Source organism: Puma concolor, chromosome A2, assembly GCF_028749965.1.
Source record: "Puma concolor isolate L17-30 chromosome A2, mPumCon1.1.hap2, whole genome shotgun sequence".
Lineage (NCBI taxonomy): Eukaryota > Metazoa > Chordata > Mammalia > Carnivora > Felidae > Puma > Puma concolor.
In genome coordinates, this window is record NC_141668.1 from 88,009,422 (window position 1) to 88,026,821 (window position 17,400).

The window sequence follows — 17,400 nt, forward strand, 5'->3', positions numbered from 1 at the left end:
TACACAGGTGCTCAAGTATCTCACATCTTGGGGGGGGGAAGGGGGGGGTCAAAACATTCCCTCAATTCTATTTCTCCATCTTTTAACAATGTTTATGGCTTAATTTGTAGCCCAAAGTTTTAAATTTTAGGATATTTGTATTATTGACTGCCTCATTTTGATATTTGAATGCGTTTCTTGTGTTCTTCTTTAAAAAATTCTTCTCTTACCAAAAGTAACAAAGATTTTTCTCCTATATTTTCTTGTAAACATTTTAAGGTTTTGTTTCTTCACATTTAGGAACTATCTGGAATATATTTTTGTATATGAATAATCATTTGATCTATAACTATATACTGAAGAGTTCATTCTTCTCCCAATGGTTGTAATGCCACTTACGTCATATATTAGAGATCCATGTAACATGCACTACTTCAGGGTTTTTTATTCTGTCCCATTGGTCTATTTGTTTATACACTGCCTTGGTCTGCTTGGGCTGATATAAGAAAATACCACGGAATTTCTATGGCTTAGAAACAATAGAAGTCTATTTCTCACAGTTCTGGAGGCTTGAAGTCCAAGATCAAGGTGCTGGCAGTTTTGGTGTCTGATGAGATCCCACTTCCTGGCTCAGAGACTGCCCTCTTTTTGCTGTAACCTCATAATGGTAGAAGGGGCAAGGGAGCTCTCTGGGGTCTCTTTCATAGTGCACTCTACATATTCATGAGGGCTCCACCCATATAACCTAATCACCTCCTAAAGGCCCTATCTCCAAATACCATCACCTTGGGCTTTAGGTTTCACCAAAGGAACTGGTGAGTGGGAGGGGGAGGGCATAAACATTCAGTCTATAGCAGACGCCCATAGCATACTATCTTTATTACTCTATGTACTTTCTAAGTAAGTTTTTATATCTGGTAGGGAAAGTCTCCCTGTTGTTCTTCAAAACTGCTTCAGTTATTCTTGACATTTTGCTCTTCAATGTGGACTTTAAATCAGTCTAAGTTCAACCAGACAGACAAACAAACATAACTGGTGGAATTTTGATAGAAAAAGCAGTGATAATGGACGTCTCTGAGTGTTTCTGCCTTTAATAGAAACACTTCTAAAATCTCATCATTATAGGTTTTTAGAAGCTATAGCTCTTTGATAGCTACCTTTTAGTGGATTAAGGAAGTTCCCTTCTACCTCTAGGTTTCTAAGAGTTTAGTTGTTGGTTTTATTTTTAGGATTTGATGAAAAGTTAAATAAGAGAAAGAAGAGGAAGAGTGAAAATTTTAAATAACCACCGTGTTTCTGGACTGGTGAGTGGATGGATGGAGATGTCACTCACTAAGATTTTGAGTCCCAGAAGAAAAACAGATTTATAAGGGAAGATGGGGTGTTTGGTTAAATTTGAGATACTGGTGGGACATTCAAAAGAAGATATGCTATAGAGGTGTGCTGTCCAATATGGTACCCTATTCACATGTGGCTTTCAGTACTTGAAGTGGCTAGTCTAAATAAGTTGTGCCTGTCAGGGCTTACAATAGATTTTGAAGACTTAGTATAAAAAAAGCAAAATATTTCATTAGTATTTTTCACATTGGTTGTAAGTTGAAGTGAAAATATTTTGAATATACTGGGCTAAGTAAAACATATTAAAATTAATTTCACCTTTTTAAACATTTTAAATGAGGCTACCTGAAAATTTAAAATTACATATGTGATTCTCATTATATGGGCTCTTGGGAGATATAAATCTGGTATTGAGATATAGATTTGTGAATTACAACCTTATAGGTGGAGTTAAGGCCATGAGTGCTGGTCTGACCATGAAGTATGCTGAGGGAGAAAAGGACTAATGCATCTAAAACACAATTTGACTTACAAAACTCCATTTACCAACAACCTCTCAGTAGCAAGTCAGAGACACAACCATAATATAAGTACTGAGATTCTATGTTCCAATGAAGCCAGACCACAGCTCACATAAAAAGGAAAAAAAAAAAAAATCACAGGAATATTACTTTAATTGAATGTAAGCTTTTCTTTACCTCTATAAAATTTGTACATACATTCAAAAAAGCTGGACTGAGAGCCCCAAATAACCCAATGCTGTAAACTAACCTGATGAAAAGGGTCGTCTCTATATTCTTTTTTCACACTTGGATTAATTTGAGGATTTTCCATATCTGTCTCACTGGTACAAGATGACCGGCACTCTGCACAGTGTAACAAGTCTTCCCATAATACATCTTCTGTTTCAGATTCTGGCCTTGTACTCTCAGAATCCTGTCTGGAACTTGAACAGCGAGAGCTGCAACTAGTACCCGATTTAGGGGCATCCTGAAATCAAGATATTCTTTGACATTAATACAATTTATGTACCCTTTCCAAATCAAAGGATTCTATCAGAACCATACTTTGCTACTTTTTGTTGCAATGACAAGTACACTGTCAGATGACAGTGAAATAGAGAGCAAAACATTAAAGATATATATTAGTGTTTAAGGAGTAACAGAATTTTCTTATTATCAAAATCTATTTGATTTCACATCTCAGCTCAAGTGTTATTTTGCATGCAAAGGTTGTGCTTGTTTTCTCTTAAATTTTTATACAAAGTTCAGAATTCAGGCAAGCAGAGACCAGCCTAAGTTCATATGAACTGTATAGTCAATGAATATTAACCAACTTTAACTGATGTCTTTAACATATTTTGAGTATTAAGAGTATATTCTTACTCTCATTTTTTTTTTTTTTTTTTTAGCAACAGTGGCTCTCATGTACCTACTGTTTTTGTTTTTCAAACAGAAGTTCAAGAAACTGATGTAAAACTGGTAAATAATCTATACCAGGAAGATAACTACCAACTCATGTTTTTGAGGTCATCTATGGTACAAAAGTGAAACCTAAAAGGTAGAAGTTACATAATTTCTAATCAGTTTACTTCTTTTCCTAGGAGTTGTTATTGTACAAAATAAATATTCTGAGTAAAAGTTTGATTTAATAATTGAAAACGGAGTGCCTGAGTAGCTCAGTTGGTTAAGCATCTGACTCTTGGTTTTGGCTCCAGTCATGACCTTATGGTTTGTGAGATGGAGCCCCACATTGGGCTCTGCACTGACAGCACGAAGCCTGCTTGGGATTTTTTTCTCTTCCTCTCTCTCTGCCCCTCTCCTGCTCATATTCTCTCTCTCTCAAAATAAATAAGCTTAAAAAATAATTCAAAATAACTTTTACTGAATAAAGAATGGTAATCCTTACAGCCAAGTATGCTAAAATTTTCACATTTATTTTTAGCTATCCTATGTCGTCACTAAGACTGTCAATTTAACCTTTAAAATGTTTTATGTGTATCTCTTTCTCCTTCTCATGCTATCACCAGCTTTTATCATCTACACTTTGTTTGCTATAAAGAGGCTCCTAACTGACCCCTATCCGAAAGGGCTTCCCCACTTTCCAGATTAATCTTCCAAAAGTGCAGCTTTTTTCCATTCCTCTGACCAAAGTCCTTCTGTGACTTCATACTGCTCTCCTGGATAAAGTTCAAATTCCTTCACCAGCATGATTGTCTTCAAATGTGCTATTCTTTGGACTTTGGTTCTCCACTTGTCCCTACCACAACCTCTCCTCCAGTGACAAGGGGCTACTCCCCAGCCCCTAAACCTGTTTGTTCTTTGCCATTCTAGTCTCTAATTATGTTCCTACCTTGTATCCTACTCTCCTTTACAACCTACTCAACCAAGCGTCTGGAAAATGCCATCTGTATCCCTTTCTAGGTGGCTTACCTTGTTTCTGACCCTTAGTTTAGTCTTCTACCAAGGGGGAATAAAACCACCTATCTTAATTAAAGAGACACTGAAAATTAAATGAGCACTGTAGCTTTTAAGACAAACCAGGTACAAAGCAGGGGCTCCACCAATGTTAGTTCTGGAGCCTTCTATTTAAAAAAAAAATTTTTTTTTTAACGTTTATTGATTTTTGAGACAGAGAGAGACAGAGCATGAACAGGGGTGGGTCAGAGAGAGAGAGGGAGGGAGACACAGAATATGAAGCAGGCTCCAGGTCTGAGCTGTCAGCACAGAGCCTGATGCGGGGCTCGAACCCACGAACTGTGTGATCATGACCTGAGCCGAAGTTGGACGCTTAACCGACTGAGCCACCCAGGCGCCCCTGGAGCCTTCTATTTAGAGTGATCCCTTCGTCCCTGAAGTGAGGTATTATTATTATTTATTTTCATGACAATAAATTTTACATTCCTATTCAGCATCTATAATATTGTCTGTTATTAAATGTTCATGTACTTCATATTCTCAAATAAGTCATAACTCTCAATTACACTGTAAGTCAATGAAAGACAGAAACCATTTTTTTGCCACCCTCACCACAAGTTAACAAAATATCTTGAATGAATGAGACAGGTTGTTGATAATTAATTTACTGATATTAGAATGGAGCACCATGAAAACACATTTAGTGTGCTGATTACGGATTTGTGGGAGAATTATATGTTTGAAGGAGAAGTAAAAGTGTTTTGAAAGAGTTGAGCAAGAAAGTAAGTAAAGAAATCAAAATAAAAAAATACAGAAAGAAAAAAGGTAAAAATCAGTCTGCTTTGTCTTATAAAAAGCACTCCAAAAATATATGATTCACTAATGCCAACCAGAATACTTGAAGCATAAGCAGTTTTCATTACAACTGTTTTCATTAGCTAGCAAGGCACAGAATGCATTAAGAAACCAGTAATGGCTAGTTTAAATTTTTTGATAAAACTAGCTAATTATCTATCATTAATTTCTGATGTAGATTTGCTAATCAGATACAGAAATGAGTAACAGGATTAAAACCCTGATGATTATTTAACTGAAACTAATGGGTGATTTTAGGGATAAGAAATATCTCTAATTCTTTACAGATGCATTTTGCCAAATACTGATTAATAAGTGGGCTACTTTACAAATGTAAAATCTAAAAATTATGGTCTATAATGGATTACATGCCAAACAGAATTTTGCCTGCAATATTTAGGTGATTAATGGCCACTTTGGATTCCGCTACAAATTGCTGAATAAGGGCTAAAAATCAGAAATTTCTGAATTGAAGAAAACAGCTCAAGTTAATAGCTCATTTAATTTGGTTTGCTCTGCTCATTTTAAATCATTTTAGACATTTAGCTAAAACTGAGCATATAATCAAATTAAGGGGAGAAAAAATATTTATTTGAAAGGAATAAGAATTTATAACATAAATGCTTTGTGCCAGGCAATTGTGCAAATCTTATTTAATCCTAACAATCCAATGAGGCTTGTCTCTCTCCACTGTACAAACGCAGAAACTGAGACTCAGAGAAGTTAAATAACTTTTCCAAAGTCACTTAAATATTCTGAGTCCAAGCCCACAGTTTCTTTATTATGACTGCCATCAAAACTGAAACCTAATTTTCAATAGGGAATAAAAACTGAAAGGTATTTGTAGAGTTAAACAAAGCAGGATGGGGCAGGCAACTGGGCAAATGCCTAAAAGAAGATATCAATTCCACAGGACATCCCCTATGCCAGATAATCAAGTAACTCTACCACCATCTTCCCAACAGGAGACTAGAAGAAGACAACCAGATATACATAGTGGATAGTAGAAAAAGGCAAGAAACTGGGGCAGGAGTGGGGGTGGGAGAGTTGAGGGGTGGGAGGAAAGAAGGTTAAGTGAAAGTCTACATACTGAATGACAAGACCACCTCATTCCCAATCTCCTTGATGCCAAACATTACGGCAGCCTAATATAATATCTACCACCCAAACCACCAAAGATTGGATGATTCTTCCTGAAAAACTAAAATCCCCTAAAAAGTGTATCTATAGATACTGACATTCGAGAGCCTTATAACAAATGGCTGTATCCCTAAACACTCATTTTATAGTGAAGACCACCAGTTCCACCCAAGCACAAAGTGCTTCCCAAAATGATTCCTTTGTGCCTCACCCTGAAAGAAAAAAATATCACCAGTAATTTGAAAAGAACAGAATAATATATACATAAAGAAGTAAAACAATATTACAACACTATGGCTATCTGTCTCAATTTTACTTATTCAAAGGAGGTTTCGTTTTGCTGGTTTTTTTTTTTTTTTTTAATGTTTGTTTGTTTTTAAGAGAGAGAGAAAAAGAGTGCAAATGGGGGAGGTGCAGAGAGAGCAGGAGACACAGAATCCAAAGCAGGCTCCAGGCTCTGAGCTGTCAGCACAGAGCCAGATGCAGGGCTCAAACTCACAAGCCATGAGATCATGACCTGAGCCAAAATCAGATGCTTAACCAACTGAGCCACCCAGGCGCCCTTGTTTTGCTTTTTTAAAATACCCTGTGAGGTTGATTTGAGAGTCAAAATTTTCTTGAACTGAAATGTAGTTTTTAAAGAGATTTTTTTAAGTGTTTATTTAATTTTGAGAGAGAGAGAGAGAGAGAGACAGAGAGAGAGACTGAGCCCAAGCGGAAGAGGGGCAAAGAGAGAGGGAGACAGAGGATCTGAAGCTGGCTCCATGCTAACAGCAGAGTCCAATGCTGAGCTCAAATTCATGAACTGGAAGATCATGACCTGAGCCAAAGTCAGATGCTCAACCGACTGAGCCATCCCAGTGCCCCTGAAATGCAGTTTTTAAAATATGTTCTAGTCTAAAGCTCCTCACTTTACAGATAAAGAATCTGAAGACAAGATTTTATTTTTAGGTAATCTTTTACATCATTAAACAAAGATTGAAAACAATCAATGCCGATTTGCTACTTATCAGCCTTATTTAACCTGAAACCTGGAAGATTTTAAGCAACATATTTATTTAAAAGTTAAGATCAGTAGAATATTGTTCTGCCCTTCAAGAATCTCAATAGTTCAAAATATAGCTGCAAATCAAGAAGAGCAAAGATTATGGGGTGAAAACAGTACCTCCAAAGCCAAATAATTTATTCTCTTAGAGAGTGGAGACCTCTTTCTGTAAGAGGTCCTGAAATCCCTTCTAGTACCAACTGACTTCTAACGATACCTAGTGTAACACTGAGAAATTAACGAGACTGAATTTCACAAGTATATCAGATGATCCAGGTGAACAGGTGATCCAGGTGAGCAGACACACTGGCATTAGTGTCTGCCTAAAGGCAGCCACTGAGAGAAGAAACATAGCCACAGTCACCAGCAAGATTAAACAGAGCTACAACCACAGAGAAGAATGTACAAACAAGTAACTCTTCTAAGCTTAAAACAATCAAGGTATTCACACTCACAGCAAGCATAATATATTATTTTTCAAAAGTATAGCCCTAAATCATCCAGGAAAAAATTCTAACATAGTCTAAAAAGAGGAGAAGGCAATGTTTATCAAAAAGTGACACAAGTGACAACTGCCTTGAAGTCAGGTAATGAAGTCTTCTGTCCTTAGAATAAAAACTAAAAATACAATTGAATGAAATTCTTTTTCTATTTAAATAGTTTCAAGAGATGTGAAAAAGTTGGAAAAGGGTTTAGAGAAAACCAAATATTAATAAAGAAAGAATCAAAGAAGAAAAAATAATTGAATTTTATACTATAGGAAACTCAATAACTAGTAATAGTAACATGAAAGTCATTTGGAATGATAACTCTACTATAATCAAGAAGCTATAAAGCCTTTCATACTGTGAAAAAGACTAACACAGGCGTTCACAGATTCTCTCTCTAGGATGGTTGTCTTTAAAAGCAAACAATGAACTGAATGTATGAGAGTCTTTGGAGAAAATGCACAAAATGAAAACAAATGTGTAGCTATCTATCTATGTGTGGAATACACAAATCCAAAACTGCTACTCTATAAACCCAGGTCATATAACAAGGTATTCATACTGATGGGATATATTTATTTCAGTAATTTTATTCAATTGTTAAAAGAAGCTGTAAGTTAGTAACATATAAGTAAGTATGTATACATATACATAAGGACAAAATATATACCTCATTAGGGTAATGTTTCTTATAATGGTGTGATTTTCTGTTTCGAAGAATGCTCTCAGAAGTCCTGTCCACATGACGGCGTAATGGATATCCTGTTTCAGGGCCTTCTTCACTGGAGACTTCATCAGAAATATTTGTTATTGTCCTTTGAGTATCCTACGTTGAGAGTACAGGAAGAGACTTATTGGTAGTTTATGACTGAATTTGTTACTTTAAAACTGTAAGAGTTTAAATTATACATACATACACATATGTCTTCAAAAACCTCAAAGTGATTGATTAGTATTACCTGATTTTCTTTAAAAATGTCTTAAGTTAGTGACTATACTGTTATTTCAATTTTAAGAGTAATTCAACAGCTATTTGTCAAATACTGTCCTATAAAATTTCTGCTCACAAAAGGATGAGAAATAGATTCGAAAATTAAGAAATATAAAATAGGATAAAAGAAGAACAGAGACCATTTTTTTAAAAGGAACTGAGAAAACCGAGATGAACTTATTATACTATTTCTACAAACCCAAAATGCGGTCAGTTATAAGCCCATTACTGGTTTAATAATGGCTTATGAGGCAGGGGGAAGTGAATGGCAGTTGTATGTATGTGCATATCAGACAGACAACGTTATGTCCATACCAATTTGTAAGAGACATCCAGAATTTGGAAATTCTGAAACTGGGAGACTCCAGAGCTTTAGTTTTGATTTTCTCAATAAACTCATATAACTTTAGTAGGTAATACATAGCTAAAAATGTGTTTGAAAGCGGTAGGACTAAAAACTTATCTGGTGAATGATGATAGTGATGTGAAGCTCACAGTATTAAAGAGCTAAATGCTTCCAAAATCTAAAATCAGAGTAAGGGACTCTATTTCACTGCACCCCATGGTATTTATTGTATGCTACTGGTACTGAAAATACATGTATTGTCAAGTGGTAACACATATTTCACTCAAACCCAAAGAACCAACATAAATGTTCATGCTCACATTCTATATGTAACAGAAGCAAACATCTCTTAATTTGGCCATACTGTTTTATTGTAACAGTTTTTTAAAGAAAAAATTACTTAACAAAAAAAACTGAAAGAAACAAAGAGATATATAATATTACAATAGGCTTTGTTACAGTAAATGCTGGATTTCTTTATTATTTTGGAAAAGTAAACAATTGCTATCCTTAACAAATGTCATCAATAAGAATTTTTTTTCAAATTAAAAACAAAACAAAACGAAACAAAACAAAACAGAACAAATGTGCTGACACCAAAGGTAATGAAATGAAAAACAGGTAATATTTTCTTATGGAGAACATGGATGGAAAGCCACATTCCTAGTTCAGTTTCTAAAATTTAAATGTTCCATTCAAAACAAATTCTCACACACACAGAGAAACGAGGAAAGAGAAGGTAGGTTTAACAAACATCAGTTATAAATTATAAAGTGCTTTAACATTTAAATTTTTTTTTAATGTTTTTTAATTTATTTTTGAGACAGAGACAGGACATGAGCAGGGGAGGGGCAGAGAGAGAGGGAGACACAGAATCTGAAACAGGCTCCAGGCTCTGAGCTGTCAGCACAGAGCCCAACGCAGGGCTCGAACTCACGGACTGTGAGATCATGACCTGAGCTGAAGTCAGACGCCCAACCGACTGAGCCACCGAGGCAACCCCAAGTGCTTTAACATTTTGGAAAAATTGGAGCCATCAATCAATTCAGAAGGTACCAAATTACACTAGCAATCAAATTTAATCAAATAACTTTATTTTCAGCTTTATCAGTGTGATTTGTAAAGGCTACAGAATAAATTCTGGAAAAAATACATACTTCAAAGGTGATTCCGATGTCTAAATCACTTTCCATCAGCTGATAAAAGATCACACAAACAAACAATTTTAAAAATCACACTTACTTTGCTGGAAATGTTCCTCAGTGTTCCTGTGTGCCATGTTGTCTCTTCTGGTCCAACAGTTTCACACTGAGGTTCATGGCTTTGTATTCCCTCCTCACTGCTTTTAACAGTTTTTTTCCCTTCAAGGGATACATAGCCATTGTCAGTCTCAGTTGATTTATCAATTGAATTCTTCGCTTTCTTTGATCTAAAAAGAAGAAATTGCAGAAGCATGTTATGTAGACCTAGCTTATTTTCATGGGTTACTGATAGAAATTATGCTCTGTTAAAAATTAAATCTGGTAGTTATTTTTCAGAATTTTAATGGCTATCTTATTTTTTACAATAAATAATTTAGAAATAGAATACCTATCATAAAAAGTAAGTCAATAATTGTCAATCAATGTCCTAATTTAGCTTACTTGATTGGTTTTGAGGTCTTAACAAATATCAATTCTAAGAGACATGCCCTAACTTATCAAATGATTCTTGATTAAAATCACTTGGTCTTTGTGAAAAATCTATGATCAAAATTTTGCCCTTTTTATTACAGTTAATAATATATTTTAAAGTTTTATTTAAAAACTGTTTCTAAGGGTGCTTGGGTGGTTCAGTTAGTTAAGTGTCGACTCTTGATTTCAGCTCAGGTCATGATCTCAGGGTTGTGAGATTGAGCCCCAAGTTGGGCTTTGCACCGACAGCACGGAGACTGCTTGGGATTCTCTCTCTCCTTCTCTCTCTGCCCCTCCCCAACTTGCGAGTGCATGTGCTCTCTCTCAAAAAATAAACTTAAAAACAAAAAACAAAAAAACTGTTTCTATAATTATTAAATGGTGACTGGTGTTTTATCTTGGTTTTAATACTTTTGCTTACCCCAATACTTTACTATTAGTATATATAAATAAATATCTCTGATAAATTCATTGTAGTATACAAAGAAGCCGTATGACCTTTTGTAGCATAAAAATATGTGAAGAAAGGGAAAACTTTTTAATACAAGTTTCTGGGCGCCTGGGTGGCTCAGTCAGTTAAGCATCTGACTTCGGCTCAGGTCATGATCTTGCAGTTCACAAGTTAGAGCCCCGCATCGGGCTCTGTGCTGACAGCTCAGAGCCTGGAGCCTGTTTCAGATTCTGTGTCTCCCTCTCTCTCTCTGCCCCTCCCTCTGCTCTCTTTCTCTCTCTCTCTCTCTCTCAAAAGTAAACATTTAAAAAAATTAGAAAGAAATATAAATAATGGAAGAAGTAGACATGAACAACGCAAAGAAAATAAAGAAGTAACCTCTTTCACCCACTAGAAATACTCTGGAAAAAATATTAGCATCATGTAGCCATTAATTACCTAAAGGCTACCACTGAAATTCTTCACTTATAGGAATTTAATTATTTTCAATACATAAAATACAACATGTAAAATAATAAACAAGACTTTTTGATTAACAGGCCAATGCTTGAGGAGTCTTTTTCAGAAACTCTCAGAGACTACAGAGGGTGAAAGAATAGCTATCCAAAAGAAATAGCAGAAATATAGTGGAAGTCCCACACAAAATTAAAATGTGCTCAATGCAGATTAAGCCTAAATTATTAAACCTGTATTATTAAAAAGCAATTGCATTTAACTTTATTTAAATAAATCCCCTTGAATTTTCTGCAGAGTATCAGATTTGCAGGAAAAAAATTATATTGCTTTTTTAAAGGCCAAAAAACAAAAATTTTTTAAATTTCTCAAAACTTTTTAAAACAAAAGTTTTTAAAAATGCACACAAAAAACATATCTTTAATACTATAGTTAACTCAGTCATATTGGAATCTTTTAGAACTTTGTAGGACCTTAGAACTCACCTATTCTAAATGCTCATTTTGGAAACAATGGATCAGAGATATAAAGAGATCTAAGTAATCTAAGTAACTTATATAAGGTGACAGAACTAGTTAGAGGCAAAGCCAGCACTAGAATACAGACCTTCTGGCTATGAAGGTAACTATATTCTCCACACTACCTCCAAGTGCCTCCTCTTGGGGAAATTGCTGATAGGATTTCTTAACACACTCACCAAAGCCTAAAAAGCTTTTGTTTTATACAAACAGGCCTCTCTTCTTCCTGATCTTCTCCTGCAAGGTTACTAAATGGTACAGACCACACTTCCCATAAGCTTCGCAGATGTCTGATGCCTTCTAGTCATTCAGAACATATCTCCATAGAGTTGCAAGACTCAGAAGCCCAATCTCCTGACCCTTTTCTTTCTATATGACCCTAAGAGATGGAGAGACCAAGGGAATGAACCATCGAACAAAGATCACTTAAGAGTTACAGAGGGAAGGAGGAAAATGGATTAAAGTAGAGAGGAGAAAGGGCAAAACAGAAGATAAAAGACGCAGAGAAAAATGTGTGACCCTCTCTGCCTCAGGAATAAAGTGATAAAATCATCAGTTATTAATTGTTCCCTTCACATCTCTCCCTTAAACACTGCGCAACATGTGGATATAGAAAAAGACCTAGGGAAATACAGTCTTGATATCTCAAAAATGTGAGAATTGAAAAGCTAGACCAGTGTGCTGGAAAGGGATCTATGAAGGTTCTTAGAAATTACACTGGGGTGGAAAAACAGGGGGAAAAGGAGATGAATGGGAAGAAAGAAGACTGGAAAATTGGTAGAACTATTAATCAGACAGGATATGCAAGAGGAGAAATTTATCTTAGAAGATGGAAATGCTGGCCCTCAAGGGCCTAGGAACATCCTTAGAAAGATCACTAGGCAGTTGAAAACACAGGCCTGGAGGCCTATAGTCAAAGTAGAAAAAATAGCTGAAAACCTGCAGAGTGAACCAGAACCCTAAAGGGCAAAAAGATAAAGGCCTAGTGAAAAGGGCTTTGAATCAGTAGTAACTGCTGCCTCTGGGATTTTTCTGAGGGGAATGTACTCTTGGTGGAGGGGAGGATGGAAGTACTAGCAGTAACCCATTCCACATACCTTTCTGCTATCTCCCTTCCTCTCTTCTTTATCTCTACTTCCAATCTTCTCTGGGTTGTTTCTTTCCCCACTATCTCCTCAAAGTACATGGAACACCCTCAGGAGACATCAACAGTAAGTTACTAAGCTATAGCAGCTTTCTGATGTTTCTCACAAACTAAATGCAGAGAAGTTGCAAACCAAGCTGAAAGGACAAAGAAAATAGCAAATATAAGTACCACCCTCAGAGTTTACAAAGTAGCTCAAAATACAAACTGAGGCAGCTTGGCAGTGGCTGGTAGTAAGGGCTCTTGCTTGAGAAGTGCTGCAGTGGGGCAGCAGGGCAGACCGGTGGCAGCCAATAACAGCACCCCATTCAAGGACAATTCTGGGGCAAGGTGTCAGGTGTAGCTCAATGGGGTTTTGGGAATGGGCTACAAATGGAGACTAACTGAATAAATAAGTATACTGAGGACAATGGGAATCAGATTTTTCAGTGATAGAGAAGGAACATGTGAATATAAAGAAAAAATGAACTTTGAGGTACCATATTTGAATTGGAGCTATCATTGCAAAGTCATGGTTTATAATACATCTAAATATAGAAATAAAAGTAGAGGGATACACGCACACACACACACACACAGCACTTTCCAGCTCTGCCCACTAAGAAGGTCTGGGAGTTTGAACACCACAACAGCAATGAGCACTTTTAGAACTCAGATCTTGCTTTCTATATACCACCCTCCTCGAAGAAATGGATGACTCCAGGGCTGAGACAGAGGAAGTACAAGCTGAACCTAAAACATTTTGTTGTTCTAGAAAGTAAGAAAGTGATCAAGGAATGATAGGGAAATATCAAAAAGACAAACTGCTCAAAGGGGCTCCACTGGCCAAATTTAGGCCAATCTGATCATCAAAATGAATAATGACATTAACCAATTGAATAAAATGAAAATCTAGGAATAAATAAGGGAAAGCTTATCCTTAAAGCAGAATGTCAACTAATAAATGCAGAAGAAATGACAGAGAAAGAAAAATCACCATTTGGCAACCACCATAATTCAGGCAATAATCATCAAATAGATGCTAAAACTAGAAGGTGAAGGTGGGATGAGAAAGAAGTTATTTTTATAATCTTCATGTGTCTCCACACAGGAGATTTGTTGATTATAAAGGGAAAAGTAAATATACAATGGAGAAATCTGGTAGATATTATATTAAGTGATTAACGTCAATATCAGCAGTAAAGGAACAAATTTACTTTGTTTTCCATCTGATAGGATGCAATAAGAACTAAGTATCACTTCTCTGATATTCCTGCCAAAAATGCATAACTTGGGTTTAATCATGAAGAAACATCACACTACTAACTCAGTATTATGCTGCTAAATGTTAAACAACCAGCTCTACAGTCCTTGTTTGTAGTGTTTCCTGATTTCCATGGTGTAAGTAATCCCACCATGGCCAGTTTCAAGTACCAACCAACTGATAATGCTGACCTTGGAGTTAGGAAAAGATACACATATTTGGCACTCACAGGTCATTTGGAGTCAGATCCCAACCAGAGGCAAAACCTAAATTAAGTGACTTTGTACAAAATGACTTCCTTGTAAGTCTTCAGAAACGTTAAAAACGTGAAAGTTGAGGAAAGACTGATGTCTGTTCCAGACTGAAGGAGACTAGAGAGACATGACCCAGATTAGAGCTTCTGCCGGAAGGAACAAAGCTATTAAACAGAGACCATCAGAATTTAAATGGGGTCTCTGGGTGAAAGATATATGGGAGTTCTTTGTGCTGTTCTCTCAACTCTTCTAGAAGTTTGAAATTGTTTCAAAATAAAATCATATCTTTTAAAAAGTATAAGCTGATTTGTACCCTGATTAGGGTATTCTTTGGGTTTGAGCATCACAAAAATGCGGAAAGGAAAGAGAGAGTAGGAAAGCTAAATTCCAATTAATGGAGGTAAAGAGGGTCAAAAACTGGCTGCTCCAGGTGATGTTTAGTTCCACCACTGACTGCTGTGTTGTTCATAGTGCCATTAAGAGCTGAAAGTAAGAACCTCAGAGAAAAATATTAGTTTCTCAAAAGGAACACAGGTTACCAAGACTGAGATGCTTTCTTACCACATTCCATTGTTTTAGGGAGTAAAGATACTAGAGAAAGGGAGTAGGACTGAGAGATATATTTAAAATACTAATATTGTAAAATTCTACTTAGACTATTTTTTAAAGGGATGGGTACTTCATTCAAGTCAACTTTAAAATATGTACAAAAATAAAAGTAAGTGAATAGCATTTTGATTTTAAAACAAACATATGTATCTAAATCATCATTCTCTACCAAAAATAAAACACACAGTACAAAAAAAGCTGGTATTAGGAATTAAAGTACTGTAGTATAGAAATAAATGGTACCTTTTTCATATTATCCACAAAAAAAATCTACCTTTTGACAGCTACATTTAATGCATATAATACATTAACTTGGTAAAAACCAGAGTTAACAATTTTTTTCTTAGATCAACCCAAATACCATGAGTCACAGGCATGTGGGCAATGAGGTTAGCAGTGTGGTGAAAACAGGAGACATACTAGGCCATACTGCTCTTAGTTATTTCTGTGGTAGAAACAGTATTTCATGCGTTGGATTTTGAACAAAAAGCATTTGCAAAGAAACAATGTGCAATTCCACTGCCATGGTCAAGGCTTACCATGTTTTATTACTTTATAGTTAATTTTGTAACTAGCCTACTACATTAATCTTTGAATGGCATGACCTGTGTAGAATTGTTTTAAAAGTCTTATGCTTGACAAGTCAAGAAGGATAACTCTATGTCAAAAATACTCTGAGGAGGAAATGACTTTCAAAAATGTAAGCAGTATAATTAGCTTAGTTCCTTTGTGAGATGAATGATGATTTTGGTCTCGTCTGAAAAAATGCAAATAAATGTACAGCCTATGCCATAAATAAATCATGAAACTGGCTGCGTTTTTCAACACTGAAAACTTTAACCAAAAATGTAACACAACTTTTAAAGAATTTACTAGCTTATGAAATTTCAGATCTACTGTACCAAACATGAAAACCAGTGTGTTTCTATTTGAAAAACCTCATCAGGTAATCATAACATTCATGGTACTCTGTACTGCTATAGGGGGAAAAAAAGTTGGAAATGTTTGTTGGTGCCCTGGAAAACATTTAGAGGTATATAAATAGACCCAACTGAAGATTATCCTTCCAGTACTAAAGGATATTCGAGAGATGTTCCTATGTTTCGGGAAAGTTAACAGTAGCAAATAACTCTTATTCTAGAACATGGTATGAAATTTCTAGTCCTGCTGTCATTTCTACAAGGTTAAGAATCCAGAGGGAAAGGAAGATAGAGAGACAGAATGCATAAAATCTCAGACATTAGAAAATGACACAGAAGCCTACATATTACCTGTACTGTGTGCACAGCTATGCATACACCTTGATGACATGCTAACATAGCCCTTCAAAGACTTTTGGGCCCCTGTTTCCCTAGGTATCCTTTGTAACATGCAAATTTGAGAGGTGTGTACCAAATTATGTATTATGTACCAGGTTTATGTATGGTACCTGTAATTTTTCTAGGACTACTCCAAAACAGAGTGGCTCTAGCAGAGCTTAATGAATTAATCTAACTGTGACCTAAGATATAGAAAAAAATTTTTAACATTTATTCACTTTTTGAGAGAGAGGGAGAGACAGAGCAAGAGCAGGGGAGGGGAAGAGAGAAAGGGAGACACAGAATCCAAAGCAGGCTCCAGGCTCTGAGCTTTCAGCACAGAGCCCGATGTAGGGCTTGAACTCACGAACTGCGAGATCATGACCTGAGCCGAAGTTGAACACTTAACTGACTGAGCCACCCAGGCGCCCTTGGCCTAAGATATTTTTGAAAAATCTGTGATATACTGATATTTACATGGTCTTCATCCTTGTCTGTGGAAGACATGCTTCACCCAGTTCATAGCTTAAATGACTTAAATTAAAAATAAAATTTTAGGGGCGCCTGGGTGGCGCAGTCGGTTAAGCGTCCGACTTCAGCCAGGTCACGATCTCGCGGTCCGTGAGTTCGAGCCCCGCGTCGGGCTCTGGGCTGATGGCTCAGAGCCTGGAGCCTGTTTCCGATTCTGTGTCTCCCTCTCTCTCTGCCCCTCCCCCGTTCATGCTCTGTCTCTCTCTGTCCCAAAAAAATAAATAAACGTTAAAAAAAAAAAAAAATAAAAAAAAATAAAATAAAATTTTAATCCTTATACCAAAAATTTATGGTGGGACTGCATACCACTTTAATTCATTATGCAGTATACTACATTATGTGAAAAAAATAAATTTATTAAATCTTTAGGTGTTAAAAATAGTCAATATGGAGGTCAGCCATCTGAATTAACATATGACCAGTTTTACTCTGGCATCTGTCTCTCATCCACCAAGTCAATTTATATTGACTGTTTTTCAGTGATATTGTGATAGTAAATTAAAGGACAGGTAAGAAACCTTAGTATCTGAATTCTGAAGAAGGTATTATGCTGAAGAGATATACTAGCTAGATGTAATCCTTCCTATTCAATATTCTTAATAAAACTTATAATTATGCTAATTTATG

At 36.0% G+C, this 17,400-nt stretch overlaps 1 protein-coding gene across 4 annotated transcripts in view; it reads right to left on the bottom strand.

Moving 5' to 3' along the window:
• PHTF2 (putative homeodomain transcription factor 2) overlaps positions 1-17,400 on the bottom strand; it is a 129,084-nt gene that overhangs the window by 20,465 nt on the left and 91,219 nt on the right. For 3 of the 4 annotated variants that reach the window (XM_086696850.1, XM_086696853.1, XM_086696852.1), the window contains 3 exons: positions 9,842-10,028; positions 7,933-8,088; positions 2,089-2,307 (listed from right to left, as the gene is read on the bottom strand). In XM_086696850.1, the coding sequence (XP_086552976.1) occupies positions 2,089-2,307; positions 7,933-8,088; positions 9,842-10,028 (562 nt within the window). The remainder of the gene's footprint in view (positions 1-2,088; positions 2,308-7,932; positions 8,089-9,841; positions 10,029-17,400) is intronic. The other variant, XM_086696851.1, reaches the window with a different exon arrangement.